General features: G+C 38.2%; 1 protein-coding gene across 1 annotated transcript in view; it reads left to right on the top strand.

The window, feature by feature from the left end:
- Positions 1-26,015, top strand: part of Dpy19l3 (dpy-19 like C-mannosyltransferase 3) — an 81,012-nt gene that overhangs the window by 5,309 nt on the left and 49,688 nt on the right. The window contains exon 3 of the mRNA XM_048791265.1: positions 23,031-23,156. Coding sequence (XP_048647222.1) covers positions 23,031-23,156 — 126 coding nt within the window. The remainder of the gene's footprint in view (positions 1-23,030; positions 23,157-26,015) is intronic.

Genomic DNA, 26,015 nt, shown 5'->3' with positions numbered 1-26,015 from the left:
ATAAATACACACACATTTACACACACACACACACACCATGGGATTGAATTCAGGGGCACTCTACCACTGACCTACATCCCCAGCCCTTTATTTTGTTGTTTTATCTTGAGATAGTGTCCTGATAAGTTGTGTAGGACCTAAGTTGCTAAGAGGCTGGGCTTAACTTGGGATCCTCCTGCCTCAGCCTACTGAGTTGCTGGGATTAGAGGCATGTACCACCATCGTGGCTGAGAGCTACTGTTCTAAACCATGGAGTTTTAATCTGGCCTCATAATTATTTATTGGTACTTATGCTTCAAGCTTATTTTATAGAATTTTAAGAAATGTTTTACTTACTTAAGAAATATACCTAAGAGCATATTAATAGCTCACACTTGCCATGCTATAACTCATTATGAGAGAGTGAAGAGGAATTACAGATGTCAATAATGAAGAATCTGCAGAGTAATTATTTATTTAAAACTTTCATTTCATGCACCCCACTTAACATAGTACCTATATCTATGGCCACTAAGAGATAGAAGAGAAATAGTTATTAACTCAGACTTACTTATGTGGTATGGTGCTTCTGTTCTTTTTCCTGTTTTGTTTTATTGTTTTTGTAGCTGAATTTTACCAGAACTGCATCCAGACCACAAACAGTAAACTCTTACCTAAACCCTCCCCCAAAATGATGGTTCTGGAATACACCATCTTTTTAAGGATTGATTCTAAACTCAGGAACTCGGGTAGATTGGTTTCATTTCCTTCTCAGCTAACCATTCCCACATCAGTCTTTTGCTTCTGAACCTTTTAGTGAAAATTGCCTGTATGGTAGCATTGCTCGGATTTAAATGCCAAAAACACTAAATATTTATATAGCTCTGTTAAATGAGGTCTGAAATATTTATGTCAAGGTAAATATAGAATGCACTCACTGGATTTTCATAGGGGAAGCATTGTTATGTATTGGACAGCCATTTCACAGACATGCCTACCCATTTCTTTAGATGTTATTGGGTTTAAGAACCATTTCAAAATATTTTGTTGAAAGATTTAAAAGACATAAAGTTATGGATTCACACAACATGTTGCAAGATTGGAAGTAGTGCATTGTTGCTTTTAAGAATAACACTTTTGAAGAAAACAATGCAATCTTTTTAAAAATCAGCCTTTCTCCATAGTTATGTTTTAATGTAACATGTAATCAATGTAGCTATAGATTTTGACTGGTAAACTAAATGCTTATGTATTTGAAGTTAACTTTAAAAAGCCAATGAGCCATCCTCAAATGTCATGGGCTCAGCAACCAATAGAATAGCGTTCGGTTATGGAGTCTGAAGTTAAAGCATCTTGTGTTGTGTGCTTTTAAAGTGTCTCAGAATTTTACATTTAAGGCATAAAGAGTAACATTTTATATTAAAAGTTACATTTCCCATTTGTTAGTGTACCTTGCTACATTCAATAAGGAATGTTCAGCATTACCTCAGAGTCAGTTCTATGCATAACCATTCACCAAATACTGCTGCTGTGGTTTCTTAAAGGAAACCTTGTATGCTGTGCTCTGATGCATTGTCATCCTGCTGCTCCACAAATAAGCATATGAGGAATAGCCTGTGTATGTTAATAGTACCTTTATACATACAGCAAGGTGTAACCTTAAAGGTGGGGAATGTGCATAAACAATCAGTGATTTTCTTTAAAAATTGGTCAGTACTATTTCTGTTTCTGTGGTTTGTATGATTTAACTTTCATTTTAAACTGCACAGAATAAATTAAAATGAAAACAAAACAAAAAAAATCTGGCCACATAAATGGACCTTAGCATGTTTATACCTTTCTGATATTATATGCAATTTGGGGGAGGAGGCAGGGGAGCCATAATTTTCATGAGGGTCTATGACTCCATAGACATTATTTCTTTTAAACACTATTTTACTCTGTCTCAACATTTCTAGAACTTCTCTTGGTATTGTTTTCAGAACGAGCATATAACTTTACACAAGGAAGATTACACATTGTCAGTGTTCTTGACCCAAACGTGCCTTGTTTTTGATCCAGTATATCATGATCTGTAATCTTGTGTACTAGCCATGTTCTACTCACTAGTTGCTTGCAGGGGTAAATAGTCACTTTCAAAGTGAAGATTGGTCGTCCATGAGGATGTTCAAAAGCATAGATGCAGATCTAATGGCATTTTCAAAAGTGTTTCCTAAAACTCTTTGAGCTTTGGTCTTATTATGGGAATAAGTTCCCACAGAAGACTGCTTTGAATGACACATAATACCAGTAACTTCTAGCACATTTGTTTTAAAAACTGATGGATTACTTTATGGGTAGAACATACATCTTTGTACATATTTTTATGTAAATTATCATAATAACAGAGAATAGTAATTCTTATCCTTCAGTAACACGTGGTTGGATTTTCTTGCCAAGAAAAATTTTACTCATTCATGTCTTTACAGTACAGCACTTATAAACAGATTCCCTACAATTAAGGAATGCAGTGCTTATTTATTATCATAGGTATTTTTGAACAAAGGCTGAAATATCCCTCTGTGAGTATATAGCCACAATAAAATGTTAGCAGCAGTATAGAAAAGAAGCATGTTGAAAGAGATCATATAACTTAATTATGAACTATAAGTTTAGCTCTTTAACTTGAAGCTTATTAGTGGTCTTGCTAGTCTCCTTAAATAAGCATATTGCATTATCAAGAAACCTGAGCCTCCTTGATTTTTCTCTTTACTTTCACTGGGTTAAGGAAATCATTTTACTTTTACACAGTATTTATTGAGTGCCTATTCTGAGAACATTGAATTGAACTCTATAGGGAGCATGGAAGGAATAACAAAGACATCTAAATTTGCCAGCAAATTTTCTAGTATAATAAATGAATTCAGTACATATATATTAGGCACCTTACAGTGTGCCCACAGGCTCTTCCCTTATGGTAGCAGTACCACTGAATAAGACAAGGCTTTGCCCCCAAGAGGCTTGTGCTCTTGAGCATACAGGCAAGTATCCAGACAGTTACAGGACATCCCATATCAACAGTATGATGGATGGGACAGAGAACACTGGGAGCACAGAGGATGGGACAGTCTGATTGGACTATGGGAGGACAGGGAAGGTTTTCTAGAGGAAATGGTGGTTAAGGGGACCTGAAGCATGAGTTAACAAGGTACACTAAGGAGGAGAGGTGATTGTCATAGAAGAGAGCCATTTACAGGAAATCCAGGGGCTAGAGAGCCTGGATGTTGGATGTTGGCCATAGTGCAGCAAGCCTGAATAGATGAGGATAGACCAGGAGTGGTAACAAGCCAGATCACAAAGGGCCTGTGCTTTGTGTCCCAGAGAAAGAGCTCTGTGAATAAAGTAGTGAGCCCCATTTTAGTGATGTCATCATTTTGGTATTTTGAAAGGGTGGCTCAGGCTACAGTGTGGAGAGTAGGTTTGAAGAGGGCAAAACAAAAGTCAGAGGAAGCTGCTGAGATATTCATATTCTGCAGATTCAGTAAGATCTGAATATCCAATTAAGGTATTCAGTAAATGATCATCTTCTGTGTGCCAGATATTCTTCTAGGCCCTGGAAATACAGTATTGAATATGATGTGGAACTTAATTCTGACAAGGAAGAAAAAAATCAAAATAAAAATAAGCTGTGGTGGAAATCAAACAGGATGAGATGGTTGCTAGACAGCTGCTTGGAACTGGAATGTGAAACAGACCACTTCGAGGACGAGGCACGTCCTAAATGATGAGGAGCACCTAGGCAGAGACCTGTGAGAACAGTCAGAGCAGAAGAAACAGCAAGCAGCAAGCCTCAATGTAGGAATAAATTCAACAAGTCTAGAATCAGAGAAAAGGTACCTGTGGCCAGAATTCTATGAGCAATGAGAAGAGTGGTACAGGAAAGGCAAAGAACCATCATGTTAGGTGTCATAGCCTGAAGGGAACTGGAGAGAAGTGACTAGAACTGAGACTTCTCAGTTAGAAGGATGTGTGATTCGGTGCTTATGTGGGAGGGGATTCAGAGGGAGGAATGGCCCATGACAGCCTGCTTTGTACCTTGAGCTGCTGGGTAGATGGATGCACATGCCATTCGCTGTGACAGTGAACACTGTGAGGAGCCGTTCTGGAGAGTGCAGTGACTTATGACTCCAGCCACTCAGAGTCCACAAAACTGCCCCCACTTCAGACAGTTTGGAGGTCCAGGTGACCCTCGGCTCTGAACAGCTATCAATCTGTAATTCACTAGAACAACTCTGGAGAACTTGGGAAAGCATTACACTTAAAATTACAGTTTTGGGCTTGGGGATATAGCTCAGTTGTTAGAGTGTTTGCCTTGGATTCACAAGGCTCTGGGTTCTATTCCCAGTACAAAAAAAAATTACAGTTTCATTGTGGCAAAAGGATGCCAACTAGAACCAGCCAAAGGAAGAGACACAAATCAAAGCTTCCATTGTCCTTTTCCTGTGGAGTCAGACTGCATTACCCCCTTGGCACTTCACCATGTGACAATATGTAGAGTATTGCAAACTAGGGAAGCCCTCCAGGGTGTCCAAGTGTCCAGCTTTCAGTGGGGTTTCATTGTGTAAGAGGAATTGATTGAATCATTGGCCACAAGGTTGATCTCAGTCTCCATTCCCCTCCTCCACAGGTTGGGCTGACACCATATAGCTCAGAGTCCTCTTGATCCTCTATCCACTGGCAAGGCCAGCCTCCACCCTGGCTTACCTATTAGCACAGCTGTCAGATGTGGTCTGCAGAACACATCTCAAATAACAGAGAGACACTCCTGTCACTCAAATTTAGTAGATGTGGCTCTTTCCTAGGAACTAAGGACAAAGAACAGTTGACTGCTTTATTCCTAGGGTGTAGAGGTTACCTCCCAAGACCTGGGGACAAAGACCAGCCAAATTCTTTATTATACAAAGGGCCAAGGCAGAAATTGATGAGTTCAGGTTTGCTTGTACTGGAAGGCACTTTCAAAGCAGTCCAAGTAAAGACAGGGAGTAGGGGAAGCTGGGTTTATGGCTGTGAAGGCAGGAGCCCATCTGTTTGGGAATGGACATTTTCATATTACCAGCTTGTAGATGTGTGGGCGAGATTGTTTCAGAAATGTGTAGCATGAGAAAAGAAAGAGAACCAAGGCCAGCTTCTGTCTGTGCCTCAGATGCCATCTGGGAAGCCATGAAACTGGCATATCCTCTTAACAGGTTTCTCCCCACCCACCACCCTGTCCTCTAAAAGCTACAATTGAGCTCAGAGTCTTAGTGAGTCTTTTCCCTTTATTCAAGCGGCACCTCATAGCACAGACCCCCACTCCCCATCACAAGAGGAGTCCTCTGATGTGGTAACCATTTCTCAAGCTTCATACCTCTGCATGAACATTCAGATTATTTTTCTGCTTAGATGATCTATTCTTTATTGTCTAATCAAACTCTCTGGAATAAAGGGACTGTTTTATTTCTGCACTGTCTCCTGTAGTAGGCATAAGCCACATATGGCTACTGAGCATTCACAATATAACTAATGCAACGTGGGAACTTTTTATTTAACTTTTATTTCAACTTCAATTTTAAAATGTAACTTCATTTTAACTTTAATTTTCTGTCTATAAAAATAAAAATTATTACCATTACTGATCAGGGACCTTACTTAGTTAAAGGAAAAGCTCATTTTCAGAGCATATAGATCTTCATAAATTAACTAAAAATTTACACCATGTTCATATTGTGGAATTAGGGAATCTTTGAGAAAGGTGAATCTGTTTTCCTTTCATATTTGTGGTTTGTAACTTATTCTTATCAAAATTACTAGGCTTGTTTTTAATAAAAATCCTTTGGTTTTATTTTGAATACCTTGAATCAAATGTACTTATTCAGAGAGTAAAAAATTCCTTGTAAAATAAACAAGTCATACATTGAGTTTTCAAAATTCAAAATGATGTTTTAAACGTTTGTTGCAATGTTAGTGTTTGAAAAAACAGGAACCCTGAAGCAGCATCTTGAAGGAAAATATACTGGTTTAAATGGTTATAGAAAATTTGTATGTTATATTTTTTCTCAGCTTATTTTTTAAATTAAAAAATTATTTTCCTACTGTCTTAACCAATGTGTTATATTCCCCTTGCTGGGAAATTGAAGGTATTAGAATTTAAAAAAAAAAAAATACTCTTTGTTGAATGTCTGTTATGTGCTTGGCACTGTTTAGGTACATTTGTACATATTTTTACTTAATCTGGCTATCTCCAGAGCCCAAACACTTCAGTTCTAAATTGTCCTTTAAATGCATCCTGCTTTTTCACTGCCCTTTAGTATAAACAAAACAAACTAAAAGGGCAAAGCGCATGTTCTTGCTTGCTGTTGCTGCCCTTAATGCCTGGCACATTATCAGTGCTAAGTAAATAACGGTCTGTTTGGAGTAGAGTTGACCTCTGGGGTTGTGAGCAGGAGGGAAGGCAGAGAGGGGGAATCTGCTGGCTGCTGTGAAAGATCCGGCTTGGAGCTGGGCAGAGGTGCAGCTTGTGGAGCTCGCCTCCAGGGAGAGGACGTCCTTGGTGCTGACAAGCAGGGAAGGAAGCCAGGCACGCATTCTAATGATTCCTGTTTAGTAGATGCTATAGTGAAAAATCGATCGGGTCTTCCTTCTTTTTATTTAACAAACATGTATTGTATTTTGTTGTTGTGGTTCTTGTACAAACTATGCTGTGGCAGTGACACAGATTTTAAAACAGAAAACATTGCTTAATCCTCACTACTCTTGTCAAGAATGTTTTTAGGTCTGGAGATAGAGCACAACTGGGGAGCACTGGGCTAAGCAAGACTAGGCCCTGGGTTTGATTCTTAGCCCTGTTAAAAAAAAAAAATACCTTCCATTCTTCATCCTATTTTGTGTGTGTGTGTGTGTGTGTGTATTTTTACTTATAACCCTAATATAGTTTTTATAATTTTAATTTTTCTAATGTTATATGTTTTCCATATATAGTTTCATATCTTCATAAAGCTTTCATAGTAATTTTGTAAATAATTATATAATTTCATATCTTTGAAATTTTTATACTCTTGTTATTTTACTATTTCTGTGCTTCCCAATTTGGGGGAGCTAGAGTGTTTCTAATTGTGGTGTTAAACTCCTAAAATTGCCTATTTAATGTCTCACTTTAAAGTGGCAGTGTAAATATCCTCCTTTCTTGGAATTACCTCAGAGCAATTAAAGAGAATGAAGATAAGATTCCATCTTTCTCTCTCTCTCTTTTTTTTTAATGTTAGAGATCAAACCTAGGGCCTTGCACATGCTAAGTACACGCTCCTCTACCATTGACCTGTACTCCTAGCCCAGAGCCCATCTTTAATGAAAGTAAAAAAGGCCTGTAATATGGATTGCAGCCAAATCCAGTAAAACTCAAAGAAGTGTAAAAGATCCTGAAAGAGGACTCTCCAGGCTGTAGATTTCAGAGAAGCTGGCAAAACACAGACCTGTAGTGTCCTGAAGGGTAAAAACCAACAGTCTCCTAATTAGGGCATGGAAATGGGTGTGAGGAGTAATGACAGAAGCTTCTCCTTGTGGGCAGGAGGAGCACGCCAGGCAGACTGAAAAGTCATCGCGGAGACAAGCCATATTTGCAGGAAGTGAAACTTAAAAGGCTATAAATAAAGTTATAGACATGACTTAGAATCTGAACAACCCTGAAGCTATCAATCTCTAAATTAAGAAAAATACTTAAATTAAGAAAAATACTTAAAAACTGTCTTGTAAACTACCCTATATCCTAAGGTAAATCTTACTGGCCTGAGTTATATCTCTCACTCTCCCCTATGTGAGCTTGCTGCATTCAAGTAGTTGGGGTAGTAAGAACTTGCCATGCTCAGAAAAGACAAATAATTGGGAAGGATTGGCACAGGTCTATAGAGTGATACTGTCAGAAAAGAGGGAAGGGCGAAAGAAAACAAGAACCAGTGGTTGATGAAGAACAGTCACCAGAGAAATCTTACAGCAGAGACATGAAAATTATGACCAAACGTCACAGAGGAGAATAAAGTGTTGGCCACTGTGGAAGATGAATTCTAAGAAGAGACTCAGGAAGGTGTATACTTTCTAGATGGAGTTATATAAAGATAACAAAAGGAAATGAAACTGGATCTGGCAGAACTTAAACAAGAAAGGGCATTTGAAAGTCTAAGCTGGAATTGGTGGCATGTGCCTATAATCCCAGTGACTCAAGAGGCTGAGGTAGGAGGATCCTAAGTTCAAAGCCAGCCTCAGCCATTTAGTGAGACTCCAAGCAACTTAACAAGACCCTGTCTCAAAATAAAAAGGGCTAGGGATGTGGTTCAGTGGTTAAGCACCCCTGGGTTCAATCCCCAGTACAAACAAAAAAAAAAACTAAACACATATCATGATCATATTGGGTGCAGCTCACCAGAGACCAAATCTGCAGAAAACCCAAAAAGTTTGTTCAGAACTGATGACACTAAATAAAACTAAGCAAAAATTTAAAAATTAAAAGTATTAGAGACAAAGTGACAGCAAAGAAAGACAACGAACAGCAAACATGCATAATTTGTGTCCTAAAAGCAGAAAAACAGTGAAACAAACACACACACACTCATATACATACAAAGAAATTATTCAAGGAAACTTCTCCAAAATAAAACAAAATTTGAATCTACAAAATAAAAGAGCAAAGTGGGTCCCAGAAAAATATTGGCTTAAAAAATCATCAGCATAATTTAGCTCAATGAATTTGGGCATTACAGACATAAAGATCAAGTTACCCATAAGGGGAGACAGCAGTCAAACTGGCTTCCAAATTTTTCATGGTAACATTTAATGCTCAAAGGTCACTGAGTGCTGCCTACAAAATACTTTAAGTGGTTTCCACATTTTAATCTAGTCATTCCAACATGTGTAAAGGCAGTGTACAAATTCCTTACAACCTTAAAAATATATTATACACATATATGTATATATATTTAAGAACACTTGAAAAATTGCAAGAAGAAAATCCAGCTGAGAGATACTGTAAAACAAGGGCAGAAAAGCTGTCAGTAATTTTTATTTATTTATTTTTGTGGTACTGGGAATTGAACCCAGGGGTGCTTTGCCACTGAGCTAAATCCCTAGCCTTTTTTTTTTTTTTTTTTTGAGACAGAGTATCATTAAGTTACCCAGACTAATCTGAAACTCATGATCCTGCCTCAGCTGGAATTATAGTTGTGCCACAGTCAAATTTATTTACTCTGGGACTGAGACTAGGTAAAAATGATGAAACAGAGCTGGGGATAATCTTTAATACTGCAAAAAAAAATTACAGGACAAAAATATTTGGTATAAACAATTTAATAACATAATATGTTAACATGTAATAATATAATTATATAATGTAATAATAACAAAATAATATAGAACAATACAAGTTAAGAAAGGAAGGGAAAGAGAAGGTAAAAGATCATGGGGAAATCCTGATATCTCTTTTGTAGTTAGAGGTCAAAAAATTCTATTTAAAACTGATAAGAAATAGAGGAATAGTATATATGAAAGAAGACACTAAGAAAAATAGTATCAAGGGCCAGAGTTGTAGCTCAGTGGTGGAGCACTTGTCTAGTATGTGTGAGGCACTGGGTTTGATTCTCAGCACTGTATATAAATAAAATAAAGGTCCATAGGCAACAAATTTTTAATTAAAAAAAAAACAATATAAAGTACAGCTGGGCAGGAGACAAGTGTAAACATCATTAAATTGTTATTACATGTTATGGGAAATCAGTCATACTAGGAATAGAGATAATTAAGTTGTAGTTATGAAGTAACCCCTAGAGCAACAAGGTAAGCTTCCCAAATTAAGAGAAGCACGCAGAGAATACCAAGCAGACACAGGTCACGTAGTGAAAGATGGTTCCAAAAAAACATGACACAAAATATGCCAACACAAATGTATCCAAACATTTTCCTTAATATTTTTTTTTTTTTAGTTGTAGATGGGCCTTTATTTTGTGTATTTATTTTAATGTGGTGCTGAGAATCAAACCGGTGCCTCACACATGCTAGGCAAGTGCTCTACAACTGAGCTACAGCCCCAGTGCCTCCCAAACATTTTTATACAACTAAATACAAATGACCTTTACTTACCTAATAAAATTAAAACGCTGGTTCCTATCTTGGGATAATGTCATAGACTCAGGGTAACCTCTTTTGTTAATTTATTCATTCATTTAAATAAAAGTTGTCTCTAACTAAAACAAAATAAAATCCTCACTAGAAATTTAAAAGTATTTCTTAAATAACTCTTGGATCACAGAAGAAATTAAAATTGAATTTATCAAAATTATAAATGAAATCTAGAAAAGGATGAAAATACATTTTAGGATTATGGAATACAGAGAGAACAGTACTCGGAAGAAAATATGTAGCTTTAAATATATCATGGAGTAAGAATGAATAAGCATAAATGAATTAACCATCCTCTGAAATTGGAAAGTAAAGAAAATCTAGTAACAGAAGGAGGGATAAAGGAATAAGAAGAAATAAACTAGAAACTAGGAAAGCATGTCATAAATAAATGGTTATTTGGTGAAAACTAAAACATTAGTTAACCTCACACACAAAGGTGGGAGGGAGATGGTTAGGAAGTTAAAATGCCAAAATGAAAAATAATTACAGAGATCATGAGATAACAGCAATTAAGAATAACTACCGATACCATGACGTAGGAAAGAGCCACAGGAGACTGTTTTGTTTGATTCCATGCAAGTTAGAGGTCTTGGATGAAGTGGATGACTTTCTCAGGTAATGTAAATTACCAAGAGTGACTCCAGAGAACACAATTTCTGTAGATGTAATAGGGAAAACACGATAAAGAGCTCCCATCCCCTACCCCTAAAAATACCAGATTCCACTGGTTTTATGGAGGAATTTTGCCAAACTCTTAAAGAATTAAAATGCTCCAGTACTGTTTGAACCATTCTAGAACATAGAAGAGGAAGAAAATTTCAGAAACAAAAGTAGGCAGAACACTTACACCTAAACTCTAATCAATTCTCTATACAGCAGTTACCTTCTGTATAGTGGCTGAGAACAGAGAATTAGTGAATACTGAACCATTACTGCTAGAGGAAACATGTACATGCCTGTGTGTATATACATGTATACACATATATACATATACACACATCACACAGAGAGTGTAGTCTGAAGTACTGAAAACTCATAGATTCTTCTTATTTTACAAAAGAGAAGTTGAGGCTCAGAATCATTAAGTAACTTGTCTGAGGCCACCCTGCTGATCTTGCTAGGGTTGGAATTCAGATCTCATCTAGCTGGCCCCAAAGCTGCAGCTTTTCACGCTGGGCTTCCCTGACCTTTCTGTCTTCATCATCTTGGCATCCCTCAGGAGAGCTGAAGAAAAGACACTAACCACAGCTGGGAACCATGAACACTGGGCAACTTGAACAGTTCTGTTCAGGTCTGCCCACAAATGAGTACAGAAAACACTACAAGTATTAATTTTGTTGAGTTTTATCATTACAAGTAAATTTTAGTGAGTAGGCAAAATTGCAAATGAGTCAATGAATAATGAGAGTAGATAGTATATAATCAAATAATATTTAAAGAATGAAACTCAGAGGCAAGTCCTACTCATGAATGTTAAAGAAAAAAATCCTATTGCTAAAAAAAATCCAGTAGAACATTAAATATATGACACCCCATGAACAACTCATTTTGATGCCAAGATTGCAAAGGAAATTGTTGGGAAACCTATTCACATATTCATTTGCCATATCAGTACTGCAAAAGACACAAAGTATTTGAAAAATATATATATTATCATTTCCTTATAGCATGTATAACTTGAAAAATGAAGATACCAGTTGAGCCCACCACATCAGTAGAATAAAGGAGAAAAGCTATGCAGTCATCTCAGATGACACAGGAAAAACACTTGGCAAAATTCAATATCCCTTTAGGTGAATGTGTAAAAACACTCAACCAACTAGGAATAGAGGGGAACTTCAACCTCACAAAGGGTGTCTGTCCCAAAACCCTCAAGCTAACATACTCAATGGCAAAAAGACTGAAATCTTTCCCTCTAAGATCGGGTACAAGAAAAGAATGTCCTCTCTCTCCGTTGATATCACTCCTGGGAATTCTGAGGGAACTTAGGCAAGGAAGAAGTAGAGCTGTAGATGACATGGTCTTGTATATAAAATCCACTAAAAAGTCACTAAAATTAATAAGTTAATTCACCAAGATTGCAGAACACAAGACCAGTGTACAAATATTGTTTCTATATAGTAATCATGTGCAAACCAAAAATGAAATTAAGAGAATGATTCTGTCTATAATAGCAATAAAAAGGATGAAAGGAATAAATTTGACATGAACTTATACCATGTTTGTGAATCAGAAGACAGTGTTATTAGGAGGGCAGCATTCCTTGAGTTCATCTACAAGTTCAATGTGATCTCTTTCCTAATTCCAGGTGAGCTTTTCACAGAAATTGACACACTGATCCTAAAATTTCTATGGAAACTCACTGGCTAGTCACATGCAAATTGAAGTTGAACCCCTTCTTCACACCATACACAAGAATCAAAATTTAGGTCTTTAGGTCTTTTCTAAAACTATAGAACATTTAAAAAGAAAATATAAATAAATCTTCATGGCCTTGAGTAGGACAAGACTTCTTAGAAACAACAATGAAAGCACAAATGACTAAAAGAAGTTGTCTTCATCAAAATTAGAAATTTCTGTACTCTACAAATACACTATCAAAGAAAATGAAAGGCATCGCACTTAGAATGAGAGGAAGTTTTTACAACTTTTGTATCTGCTAAGAGACCTTAACAGAGAATATATCAAGAGCTGTTACAACTCAATTTAATAAAAAAAAAAAAACCCCAGTTTTTAGAATGGGTATAGGCCTTGAATAGACATTTCTCCAATTCACTAAAAAGCGCAGGAAAAGATGCTCCCCATCATTAGCTCTCTGGGAAATACACATCACAGTCACAATGTGGGGAACCTGCTGGCCAATCAGGTGACTCTCATGGAGGCAGCTAGTGCAAGACTGGGGAGTGCTGAGCCTCGTGTAGTGCCCTACACTGCCCAGACCAGTGAACAACACAGTCAGGATGGCTAAAGGTGACCCCCAGGAAACCAAAGGGCAAGATGTCTGCTTATGCCTTGTTCGTGCAGACTTGCAGAGAAGAACATAGATAAATCCAGAAGTCCCTGTCAGTTTTGCAGAATTTTCCAAGAACTGGTTTGAGAGGTGGAAGGCAACATCTAGGAAAAAGAAATCTAAATTTAATGAAATGGCAAAGGTGGATAAAGTACGCTATGATCAGGAAATGAAGGAAACCAAGGGAGGCAAGGAGAAAAAGGACCCTAATGCCCCCAAAAGAGCACCGTCTGGATTCTTCCTGTTCTGTTCAGAATTCAGCCTGAAGGGCTGGGGATGTAACGCTTGCCTAGCATGTGTGAGGCACTGGGTTTGATCCTTAGCACCACAAAAAAATAAATGAGGTGAACCAACCTAGATCCCTTCAATAGATGACTGGATAAAGAAACTGTGGTATAGATACACAATGGAATATTATTCCACTTTTTAAAGAGAATAAAATCATGGCATTTGCAGGTAAATAGATGGAGTTGGAGAATATCATACTAAGCAAAGTAAGCCAATCCCAAAAAAACAAAGGCCAAATGTTCTCCTTGATAATAGATGCTGATCCATAATGGTTGGGGGGTGTGTGTGGAGGAACTTTGATTGGACAAAGGGGAGGGAGAAGAGGGGAAAAGACATGGGGGTAGGGAAGATGGTGGAATGAGACAGACATGATTACCCGAGGTTCATGTATGACTGCACATATGGTGCAACTCTACATCGTATACTACCAGAGAAATGAAAAGCTGTGCCCCGTTTGTGTACAATGAACTGAAATACATTCTGCTGTCATTTAGAACAAATTTAAAAAAAAATCAATGGGGAAGTTACATGACTTTAAATTTTTTTGTCAAACATTAAAGACTGTCTCATATCTATTTAAGGAAGGAAGGAAGGGAGGGAGGGAGGAAGGAAGGAAGGAAGGAAGGAAGGAAGGAAGGAAGGAAGGAATTTCTGGGGGAAAAAAAAAAGAATTCCAACCCAAGATCAAGTAAGCCAATCCCCAAAAAAACACAAATCCTAGTATCTCCATTGGAGATGGGGGGAAAAGCTGGGAGAGATGTGACTTAAGTGACAGCAAAAAGCATCGCTAAGACTACAAAGCTGAAGGAGAAGTATGAGAAGGCTGTTGCTGACTGTCAGTCTGAAGGAAGTTTGATGGCACAAAGGGTCCTGGGAAAGTTGCCCAGAAAAAGGTGGAAGAAGAAGAGGAGGACGAATAAAAATCTGTTTTGAGCCACATCTCCAGCCCTATGTTGTAATTTCTTTGGAGACAGGGTCTCACTGAGTTGCTTAGTGCCTCACCCTGATTGACACATGGTCTTTGAGGTGTATCTGTTACTGGATTTAGGTTCAATTATAGAATTTGATCACAGTCATATTGTAGTCTCTCAAAGTGCTCTAGAAATTGTAAGTGGTTTACATAAGTGGCCTTAGGTATCCCAGAGCCCCTCAAAACAGTATCAAAGTTGTATGTATTTCCAAGCATTTTCAAAAATAAAAAGGCACTCACTCTTGTGTTCTCCTCCCTCTGTGCACTTTGCTGTCAGTGTGACAAGGCATTTGAAGATGTTTCTGGCATTTCTTTTGTAATTTGTAAGGTGGTGTTAATTATATGGTTATTGGCTAGAGATCCTCAGTTATCACCTGTACATATCTATAGTCTGTAAAAAGAATATAACAACAAGATAACCTTTTATTATTCTAATTATACATGACAGTAAAATGCATTTGACACATCATACTTAAATGGAGTGCAACTTCTCATTCTTCTGGCCGAACCTGATGTAGAATAACACTGGTCGTGTAATGATATATGCACATAGGGTAATAATGTCTGATTCATTCTACTTTCCTTCCTACCCCTAGGCTTCTTGCCTCCCTTCACTCCCCTCTGTCAAATCCAAAGTACCTCTATTCCTTAGCCACTACCCCCCATTTTTGTGAATTAACATCCACATATCAGAGAAAACATTCGGACTTTGGTTCTTTGGGATTGCTAAACAGCAAGAATGTCTTCCAGTGTGTATAGAGGTTATAAAACCTCAGACTTTATTTCTTCTCTCTTCCCCGACCTCTGCACATGTAAGTGGGACACATAGTTATTTCTTGTGCTCAACATTTGAAGACGCCTCAAAATGTTGCTTGACTCCTAGATTCCACCCCCCCCCCTCCAATAAGGGATATGGGGTGGGGACGTTATCCATCTATTTGGTCCTGTTTTCCTCCTTCAAAAAAACCAAACATCCAAAGCAAGATCCTAGGCTCCATTTGGGTCACCTGAACAGTTTGATGGAATCAACCATTTCTAAGCACCAACTATATCATGAAAAGTAGAGTGGCCTATGCATGATTTGAGCTTATTCACCAGAAATGTAGATTGTTGTTCAATGTTCTTAAACTAGAAGAAGCTCGGTTTGTGTGTCAGTGGTTATATTAGTAAATGGTGTTAACATTTTGCCAAGGCTAGGAAGGGGGTGGTTGCTATAGTGGCAAATGGTGATACTAAATATCACTGGGTGGCTGATCTGTACTTGCAGTAAGAAAGGGTACTGGGTTGTGAGTAAGTGTCAGCATTGCCTAGCATTAACACCTAGATATAGAAATTTGAGGCTGTGGAGCATGTGGGTGTTTTGTTTTGTTTCATTTTTTTGTTTATTTATTTATTTATTTATTTTTTGGTGGTATTTTAAGAGAAAGAAGCTTTTTTTAAAAAGTTAACTATTTGGAACTTTGCATATCTAAGGAGCTGTCCTCTCTACCCTGTCAGGTCCTAGATGGGTACAAGTCATGGTCACAACCTTATCTCCATTCATATCAACTCCCTCTCCATCAGAACTGTTTGTCCTTAATTCTTTATTCTTCCACTAATCTAAAAACCCTAGGTTGTTAGGTTTGCCCAGAGGCACTTGTTCCAGGATTTTTCATCCTCTTTAACCACACCCTTGTCATTTGCAATTCCAAACTGAAACTGCTGCTACCTCCCAATGTACAACCTACAGGCCAATATAGAGGAGAAGATATGGAGGAGATATGGAGGAAAAGCTCAACAGATGTGGAGGAGAAGCTCAATCTGTAGTCCTAAGGAAGCAGTTTCTGACTATGGAAGGGGTAGCTTTTATGCTCCCTCAGTGGCCAAATAGAAGTGAGGTAGCTTTTTAGCTAAATAATGTTTGATTAAGCAGACTTTTGGTTGTAGAGAGACTCCAATTGAGGCCGTTTGTCCTGTTAGCTGCTTGTTGCAAGACCACTACTCTGGTATGATGTTACCACCAAAGGTTTAGGCTTAGCTTGATTTCTGGACCAGTGTTCTTGCAATGCCATCCTGTTACCTTTTTTTTTTTTTTAAGTTAAAAGGGTAGTACTTGTTTCCTCTAAACACCTCTCTTCCAATCTCCTTACCCTATTCTTGAGTGACAGTTTATCTTTTGGAAAGAACAAGGTTGTAATGTAGCAACTTTTGTCTGTATCTGCCTTGTGTCTGTTCTTGTCACATATATACTTGGGAATGTTGGATGCATTCATTTTCTGTAACAAAGTTCCTTAATCAATATTCCCAAAAAGTTAAAAAAAAAAAAAAACGCAATACTATTTCACATCCACTAGTAGGGTTCTAAGTTAAAGTAATAACAAGTGTTGACAAAGATGTGGAAAAATCTGAACCTTTTTACATTCCTGGTAGAAATTTTAAACAGTGTAACTGCTTTGAAAAATAGTCTAGTTGTTCTTCAAACACTTAAACATAGAGCTACCATATGATCATTTTGTTGTTGCTGCTGCTGCTGTTGAGATGGGCTCTCATTATGTTTCTCAGGCTGGCCTCAGACTCTTAGGCTTAAGAGATCCTCCTGGCTCAGCCAACCCAGTAGCCAGGACTAGAGGTGTGTACCACCATGCTCAGTTTACCATATAATCTTAGGTTTTGTGCTTTCGAATACATACCCAAGAAAAATAAAAGCACATCCACACAAAAACTTGAACACAATGTTCATAACATTTTTTGTAATAGCCAAAATGTAGGAACAACACAGATACCCATCAACTGATCAATGAATAAATTGTGTAGTTTTGAAAGTCATTACCAATACATGCCACAACATAGCAAAACCTGGAAAACATTATGCTCAATGAAAGATCCAGGCAGAAAAGACCCCATATTGTATGATTCCATCTGCATGGAATGTCCAAAAAAGGCCAATCTAAAGTGACAGAAAGTAGTTTAGAGGTTGCCTAGGGCTGGAGGGTGTAAGGATTTGCAGAGTGACAGATCAGTGGTGTATGGTTTCTTTTGGCGGGTAATAAAGATGGTATAAAATTGACAATAGTGATACATGCACAACTCTTGAGAATGTAATAAAAGCCATTGAATCATACACTTTGAATTGATTAAATATGTGGTATGAGAATTCAATCTGTTAAAAATAATAGATGCATTTAAAATATATATATATATATATATATATATATATATATATATATATATATATTGCATACATCTCAGCCCAAATGCCAAGACCCCACTAAATAAGAAAACTGGTGTGTGGTAGAACTTTCTGTGATGATGGGAAGTTCTTTACCCATGGTTTGCTGTTTAATATGATAACCACTAGCCAAACGTATTCAGGCACTGAGGAACTGGCTTTTGAATTTTAATTAGATTTAAGTGAGGACATGGAACTAGACGCTAATGAATTGGACAGCACGGGACTAGAAATAAACCCCCAAGCCAGAGCTATGTGTTGTTACTAGTGCTTTTAACACTGCTTAGGAGGTGCCAGCTGCATGACATCAGAAGAAGTAGAAAGTATAAAAATTGGAAAAATTGGAAAGCAAAAGGTGGTGGCACACTAGCAGGGCGTGGTGGCACATGCCTGTAATCCCTGCTTGGGAGCCTCAGCCACAGCAAGGCCCTAAGCAACTCAGTGAGACCCTGTATCAGAATGAAATACAAAATAGGGCTGGGGGTGTGGCTCAGTGGTCAAGTGCCCCTGAGTTAATCCCCAGTACCAAGAAGAAAAAAAAGAAAAAAAAGGTAAAGGTCTGATTTGCAGATGATATGATTATGTAACCAAAAAGACCCAAGCAAATAATCAGGGGGAAAAACTATTACAAGCAAAAAGTAAACTTAGCCGGTTGCAGTATAAAAAATTAAATATGTGGAAACCAAAATATCTTATTTTCAAATTTGTTGACTCTAAATGAATAGAGAAGGAAGAGCTGGAAGGGGCCCGTTCGGTGCTGCCTGGCTGTCCTCTTCCACTTCCTTTGAGCCTAGACTGCAGCTCTCCTCACCTGCTGTTGTAACCCCTTCCTTCCTCACTCTCACCAGCCCTGCCTTCTTCACTATCCGAGGGTGACACTGGCTCCTGTTTAACTGAGGGAGTAGGAGCAAAGCATAGTTGTGCTTTCACACTGCAGCTGCCTGATTCCTGCCCATCTGTGCCGACTTCTCTTCTTGTCAGTTATCCCTGCCTCTCGCTGAAGCACACTGCTCTTGGAATCGAGTCTCTCATTTTTCCCTTTCTTCCATCCTGGAAGAAAACACCTATTGAGACTGCACTTCCCCTTTCTGAGGCTGACCCATTTTTCCATTCACCTCGGCACCAACAAACAGTTGGTCAACCAACAGTAGGTTCCTATTTTCTCTCCTCTGAATGTCTCTTTCTTGAAACCACTGCAGTCAGGCTTTAAGCATAAATGTTCTTGTTGGAGTCACAGTGACCTCCAAGATGCTTAATTTAGTGGTCATTTCTCAGGCCCCATTTCACTTGGCCTGTTGGCACTTTTCCTTGGCTCCTGAGATACATTCTCCTGGATTTACTGCTGCCTCTCCAGCTGATCCTTCAGCCCTTTTAGAGCCTCCTGGCCTCTTACACCATGGGTAAGAGAACCCTAGGACTTTCCTGCCCCCCCCCTTATTTCTGAAAACAGCCTTCTCTTTAGCCTTAAATGCCATCTTCATCTGGGGACTCCCTCTCAGACCCTTCTCAGACTCCCTCTGGGCTCCAGGCCTTTTTATCAGCAGCCTTCTTGGCCACCTTCATTTAAATGTCCAGTAGCATGTTTAGACATGACAGTTCCAAAATCAGACACCTGGCCTCCCCTCCCTCAGCTGTTTCTCCCTAGGTCTCCATATCTATAACATGCACCCTCATCCTTCAGCCGCTCAGGGCAGAAACCTCCGAGAACCAGAACTCTCTCAAGGCCACATGAAATCCCTCCCTGGATCCTCTCAGTCTTTACAGTGTCTGGAATCCAGTCATCTTTCATGGCCTCAGCCTTTTTCCTCACCTGGATTATTACAGCAGTTTCCTTACTGGTTTGGGGTGTGTGTGTGTGTGTGTGTGTGTGTGTGTGTGTCTGTATGTATGTATGCGTGTGTGGTTTTTTGTTGTTATTTGTTTTTGCTCTTGTTCTAAATAGTCCATTCTGCACACAGCAGTCAGTGGACCTTTTAAAATCATTTTGTGTCTTGGTTCAAAACTCTTCACATTCAAACTTAACATACCTGAAACCGAACTCCTGACCTACACACACACACCCTATGCCCCTTCTGGCTCTCAGTTACAAGCTGGAAGTCCTGACACCTACCAAGACCAGGTGATCTGGCCCCTGTGACCTCTCTCCCGCCCCTCCAGGCATTATTAACTGCCTCTCCTGTTCCCCCACTCAGGCTGCCTGCCCTCCTTGCTGTTCAGGGTATCCTTGGGCTGCTATCTGACTGGCATGCTCTTCCCCAGGTATCCATGTAGCTCCCTACCTGGTCTTATCACCCCTCCAGTTTCCGTTGTGTCCCTCCCCACCTCCTGTGAAGTCACAGCACCTCCTCCGCCCTCCCATCCCTGTTCTCTGCTTTTCTCATAGCACTGGACTGCCTGGTGTAATTTGGATTTTGCTTGATAATTTGCTCTCTTCTCTCTCTACCCTAGATTATAAATTTGATGAAGGCAGATTTTTATCCTTTTTTTTTGGGGGGGGGGATAGTATTAGGAATTGCACTCAGGGGCACTCAACCACTGAGCCACACCTCCAGCCCTATTTTGTATTTTATTTAGAGACAGGGTCTCACTGAGTTGCTTAGCACCTCACTTTTGCTGAGGCAGGCTTTGAACTCAAAATCCTTCTGCCTCAGCCTCTGGAGCTGCTGGGACTACAGGTGGACACCACTGCACTGGCCAGATTTTTGTCCATTTTATTCCCTGCTGAATCTCTCAGCAGAAAAATGCTCCTCGATTGGTAGTCAGAGGTATCTACTGAGGGCTGGGGATTTGGCTCAGTAGTAGAGCATATGCAAGGCCCAGCACCATAAAAAAATAAAAATGTAAAAATTAGGTATTTACTGAATGAATGATTGAGGAAGATAGATTGGAGAAAGATGCACAATCTCCAGTAGAAAAGCTAGTTTAATGGTTGAGGCAAAAGGCGATTCATTCTTTAATTCTGATACCTGTTTCCTTGATTGGTCATTTTCTTTGTTTACAATGCATTGTTCTTTTTTCTTGAGACATAAACTCCTTGGGGTCAGGGACTCAATTCTTATACCTATTTATTTCCCTAGCCAATGAATGTTCAAATAAATACTGAGGAGAGGTAATTCTCATTGACTACAAGTACTCAGGTCACTTGTGTTTTTTCTACATATTTTGCTAATGTTTTGCATTGTTACTCTATTCGACATTTCAGATTGCATGTCTTCCCATTGAGTTCTCCAGCAAAGCAAGAGGTCTCTGGAATAGACGGGGTTAATCCACACAGTAGTAACTGCAGAAGCACCAAGACTCTGATTGCTTCAGCGTAGGCCCACTGGACTGACTGGCCCTTCCCCAGCACTCTAACCTTCCGCACACGCTGCTTGGCAGCCCTCACGTGTCACGGCTCTGATCGACTCTAGGGCAAGAATCATTCCATTCTAACAGATGGACATGAATTTAACCAGACAATAAACCATGTATGTGCCATAAATATGTGTGCTGAGGGCATGATTCCCAGTGCAGAACTTTAAGAACAGCTGTCTTATCATGCACCACTGTTTCTTGGTGAGATGATTTGCTCACCAAATTCTGAAATGGATTACATTCATGAAGTTAATTGTTCTTTGGCCCCCGACTTCCAGCAGCCTAATTGTTTGCAGGGAGAGGCACAATTTTTATAAACAAAAGTTATGAAATTAGTTTTAGACTTTATTTTTTAATTAATTTGATGTGTTTCCAAATTTAGTGTCATCAGTCTAAAAGGGCTCATTAACCTTTCCTTCATTGCCAGCAACTTGCCTTAATGCCTGAGAGAGATGCAAATCATTAATTGTAAACAGCCATTTTTTCCCCTCAATGCTATTTCCTTTTAGTACTCATATTAAATTGCTATATAAGCTACTAGAGTGGTTTTGCTGTACTGTTCCTTAAAAACGCAGTTCTTCTGTCTTTCTACTTATTTTTCTCATTATTTTCAGAGATGTTTTCATTCTCTCCACAAACATCGCTTTCCCTATGGAACCTATGCAAATTAAAATGTGGAATATTTGTTCGTTTTGCATTCTGTAGAGGGTAACTTCTATTGATGTACATTTGCGTTGGCATGATCTACCAGGCAAAGTATAAATTGCTGTAAAACTGGAAAAGTGTTTGAGCAAAGCAGATGTTCTCTTAGCATGAAGCAGATGTAAAACTTGCAAGTGTCTGTCTAATAAAGTATAGCATTTGGTTCTATACAGCTGGTGCCAAGATTACCAATTAATCATGTTTGAATGCATTTTTACTAATTAGATCCCCCTCTGTTTTTCACTGTTCTGGGTATATTACAGAGCGGGGTGGGGCACATAAGCTTTCCACTTTTAGAACTCTGAGCAGTGTTCCCCCCACCCTGGGCCTTTTATCAGGCTGGTTTTTTATTCTAGAACTATATAGGAAATTAAGCCCATAGATGTGGAGGGCTAATTGGGCCCTCCAGTTGTCATTGTAGGATGTTCCATCAAAAGGAACAGTTAGTACTTCCCTTTAAGGCAGCTGGAGAAAAGAAGAGGCCTGTAATTAAAGTTGTTGGTTTGTTTGTTTTCCCCCTTATTTACGTGGACAAAAGCAATTATATGCTCAGTTAACATCAATTCACGGCCTCTGTGGTTATTTGACAAAGTAGAAGTTTGAACAATCCAGAAATGAATCTTTACAGTTTGGGGTTTTTTGTCATCAAGAGCAATGGAGCAGTTTTTCTCGGAGACTAAAGATGACTGGGTCAACATCCCTCCCAGGTCGCCTGCGCACGAATCAGTAGCCACTGTGAGAACTAAGAAAGCCGTGTCATCCTCTCTGGACCCTTCTGTAAAGAAGTGTACTGATGGAATTGAATTCCAGAACCCAGTGGACCTTTTTTCAATGTTTAATTTCTCTGAGTTAAATTGGTACAGATCCTGGTTTTTAAAACACTGGGTTAAATGAATCTGTCGTGACATAGATCAGAACTTTCTGTTTGTTGATACTTTTACATGTGCATTAGATGCACCATCTAAGAGTATTAATAGGATTATTCCAGAAAGTCTTCCTCATCCTCATTACCCAGTGTCCCCATATTTTCATGAAATTTAATTTTGCATGAAATAAATTAACTCTGATACATAAACTTACATAGAACTAATAAACCATATCTCCATTTTTAGAAATGGTTTATTGTGGAAAACTTTAAATATCCACAAAGGAAAAATAGTGTATGTGCCCATGTGCCCATCCTCCAATTCCAGCAATCATCAGCCTTCTGTGGTTCTGGTTTGTCAAGATCTCAGGACGGTGTTCTTGAGACTACATTTGCAGAGTTATTTTTCTCTTTAAAGTTGTAGTTGTGTAACCTGTTTCTACAGTGATAATACACATTTAAACAAAACTAGGTCACATAAACCCAGTAGATCTGACTTTATTTCAGGAAGTGGAGCGAGAAATCTCATTCAGAACAGAATGTGGACTGTATTACTCCTACTACAAGCAAATGCTGCAGGCTCCAACCCTCATGCAAGGTAATTACAATTAACAGTTTCATTGGGAGTCGACTGCATCTTTACAAAATTTCAGTCAAAGCATCTTTTGCACTAAAGCATCTTAAATGCTTTGTAGAATTTGTGTAGTTTTACTCTGAACTTATGCAGTTTTTCCTTGTTAATTTCTAATCATTTCATGAAATTGTTTTGCTCTGGAAGAGGTTATATAATACTTTATATAATCCTCCTGGCCTTGCCTTCCATCTCTGTTCCATCCCCAAACTAACCTCTCTGCAGGTTTTTTTTTTTTTTTTTTAAGTTTTGTTGATTCTTTTTGTGATGATTTTGGAAGAAGTCTTTGCAGGCGAAAGGAGTATGATCTAAAAACAGTGGATATTTTGGTTCTGAAAACTAAGTTGTCCCTCTTGTTCCCAATGTCCCCATTCATTTCTTTATTTTGCAGTTGCCATCTTCCTATGTTCTCGCTTGACCTAAGTGGGTCAGAGCCATACTCTGCTTTTCTTCCACCCGGTGGAAGCCCCCCAAAGAACCTCTTCTATTTAATATATCCTTTATCCCTAACCTGAGTATACCCGAGAGAATTGCCCTTTTCTGGGATTTGGCTGGACTCAGCTGTGATATTTTGGGTGGGAATTCTTCATGGGTAATGTTTTCTACTTCTAATTTTATCACAGTAGGAAACATGAAATTTTGGTTATCTTTTTGTGCCATAAAAACAAATCACTTGTTTTCTGTGTTGATAACCAGATTCCTCCCTAACAAAGCTAATTACCCATAGCCTTTCACTTAATGATTTGAGCAACCGTTGATGATTATTACCTATCTCCATTTTGCAAAATACAATGACTAAAAAATAATAATATCCTACTTCTTTCATTTCTCCCTATATTTATTAGTTGGAACTCTCTTCTGTAGAAAACCTTTCTTCGTTTTCCTCATTTGTTTGGTTACCTTGAGGTTCAGTTCATATAAGAAAGACAGGCCAAGTATTGATTTCGCCCCATAAGATCAATCCTCATTTTTCACAAATTCCTTATTTCCAAAATCATCTCACTAAAATTTATTTATGATCCCAAAATCAGTATTCATGGCACTTTTACAGTCCTTCATGGACATGTCCAGAGCATCAAAAAATCTTAGTTGCCCAACATGGATATTCTCACCAGAGACTAAAGCAGGGCCAATGTTCTACCTTTGGTTTCAGCTCTCATATTATTGTGTCCTTTTTACAGTCTCTGTTGTGTCATAGTTTTTTACATTTTTATGCTGTTTGTTGCTGATTTTGCAGTTTTACATAGCCCCCAAACAGAGTGTGAAAGTGCTGTCTTGTGTTCCTAAGTGCAAGAAGGCTTAGGAAAGAAAGAGAAAACATGTGGGTTACATATGAAAATGTGTGTTACATAAGCTTTGTGCAGGCATGAGTTACAGTGCTTGATTATGAGTTTAAACAATATATTAAAGAAAGGGTCTTTAAACAAAACACATAACAAGGTTATACACTGACCAGTCAATAGAAGTCTATAATCATCAACTTGCAAGAACCCAACCCATTATTTCCTATTAGTTCAGTATTGAATATTTCACTTTTTACTATAACTTTATAGAAAATAACTACCATGAGTAATAAGAATAGACTGTATTTACCAGTTTTCAGAATTATGAGTTGCTTATCTAGCATTCTCTAAAGCAATTCTTTTTATTTGGGAGGGGGGCAATTTTACACTTTGGGGGAGATATGGAATGTCTGGAAATATTTTTTTGTTGTCACAAGTCGAAGGGGTGTGCTACTAAAATCTGGTGAGCAAGAAGCTGGGGTACAGCCAAACTTCCTACAGTGCACCTAGCAGCCCCCACAACAAAGAACTATCTGGCCCAAAATATCAGTGGTATTGAAATTGAGAAAGCATTCTCTAAGTATCACGACGAACTCATTGCTTGACCTGTTTCAATTAATTTGTTATTCATTAAAATTATTCTTTTAGAAGATTTCAAACATATAAAATGGTAGAGATAATCCTGTAATGGATTTCTATATATCCTTCATTCAGCTAAAACAGTTACCAACTCATGACCAACCTTGTTTTCTCTATATCCAAATGACCTCAACCTAGATCATTTTGGAGTAAATCTCCAAAACATTCCTTCATCTGTAAATATATCAGTATGTTTCAGTAGTGAGTATTCTCATTTCCTTTTGCCTTAGCAGACTTTTAATATAGTTTGGAAATGCAAAGAATGTCTCACTTGCAATCATTTGATATCGCTTTAACTGTTTCCTTAAATTTGTATCTTTTCATCTTTTTCCCTGTAATTTTTTGTTGAAAATATATATTAATTGGAAGAAGTCTTTTACCCAATGTCCCCATATTTTCCCACTTTCTGAATTTTTCTGGAGCCCTATAGTGTCATTTAAATATTTCTTTGCTGAATTTCCTGTTAATTGTTAGATTGAGGTTTGCCCAGATGTTGTTCTACTATTGGGAAAGAGTACTTCCTAGATGGTGTTCTGTATTCCACATCAGAGGGTACCCAGTATCTATCTGCAGGCTAAAAATGATCTATCTATTACTAAATCCTCAATAGAGAAGCTTCCCCCTAATTGTTTCAGCACAATTGATGATGATTATTATCTACATCCATTAATTATATATTCATTTCACACAAAATGGTGGTATTCTAATTCCATCATTCCTTCTTTCATTGCTGGACAAAATTCATCTCTAAAGAAAAATATGTTCTCAGCAACTATTCAGTAAACCTGTTTAATCCTTTCCCTTTGTTATTTTTTAAAATGAATTGCCTGCCTTTCTTTGCTTTTTTCTTTCTTTCTTTCTTTTTTTTTTTTTTTTTTTTTTTTTTTTTTTTTTTTTTTTTTTT

This window comes from Marmota marmota, unplaced genomic scaffold (genome assembly GCF_001458135.2).
Source record: "Marmota marmota marmota unplaced genomic scaffold, marMar, whole genome shotgun sequence".
In the NCBI taxonomy this organism is placed as follows: Eukaryota; Metazoa; Chordata; class Mammalia; order Rodentia; family Sciuridae; genus Marmota; species Marmota marmota.
Note: the sequence above shows the minus strand (reverse complement) of the source record. Positions and strands in the feature narration are given on the sequence as shown.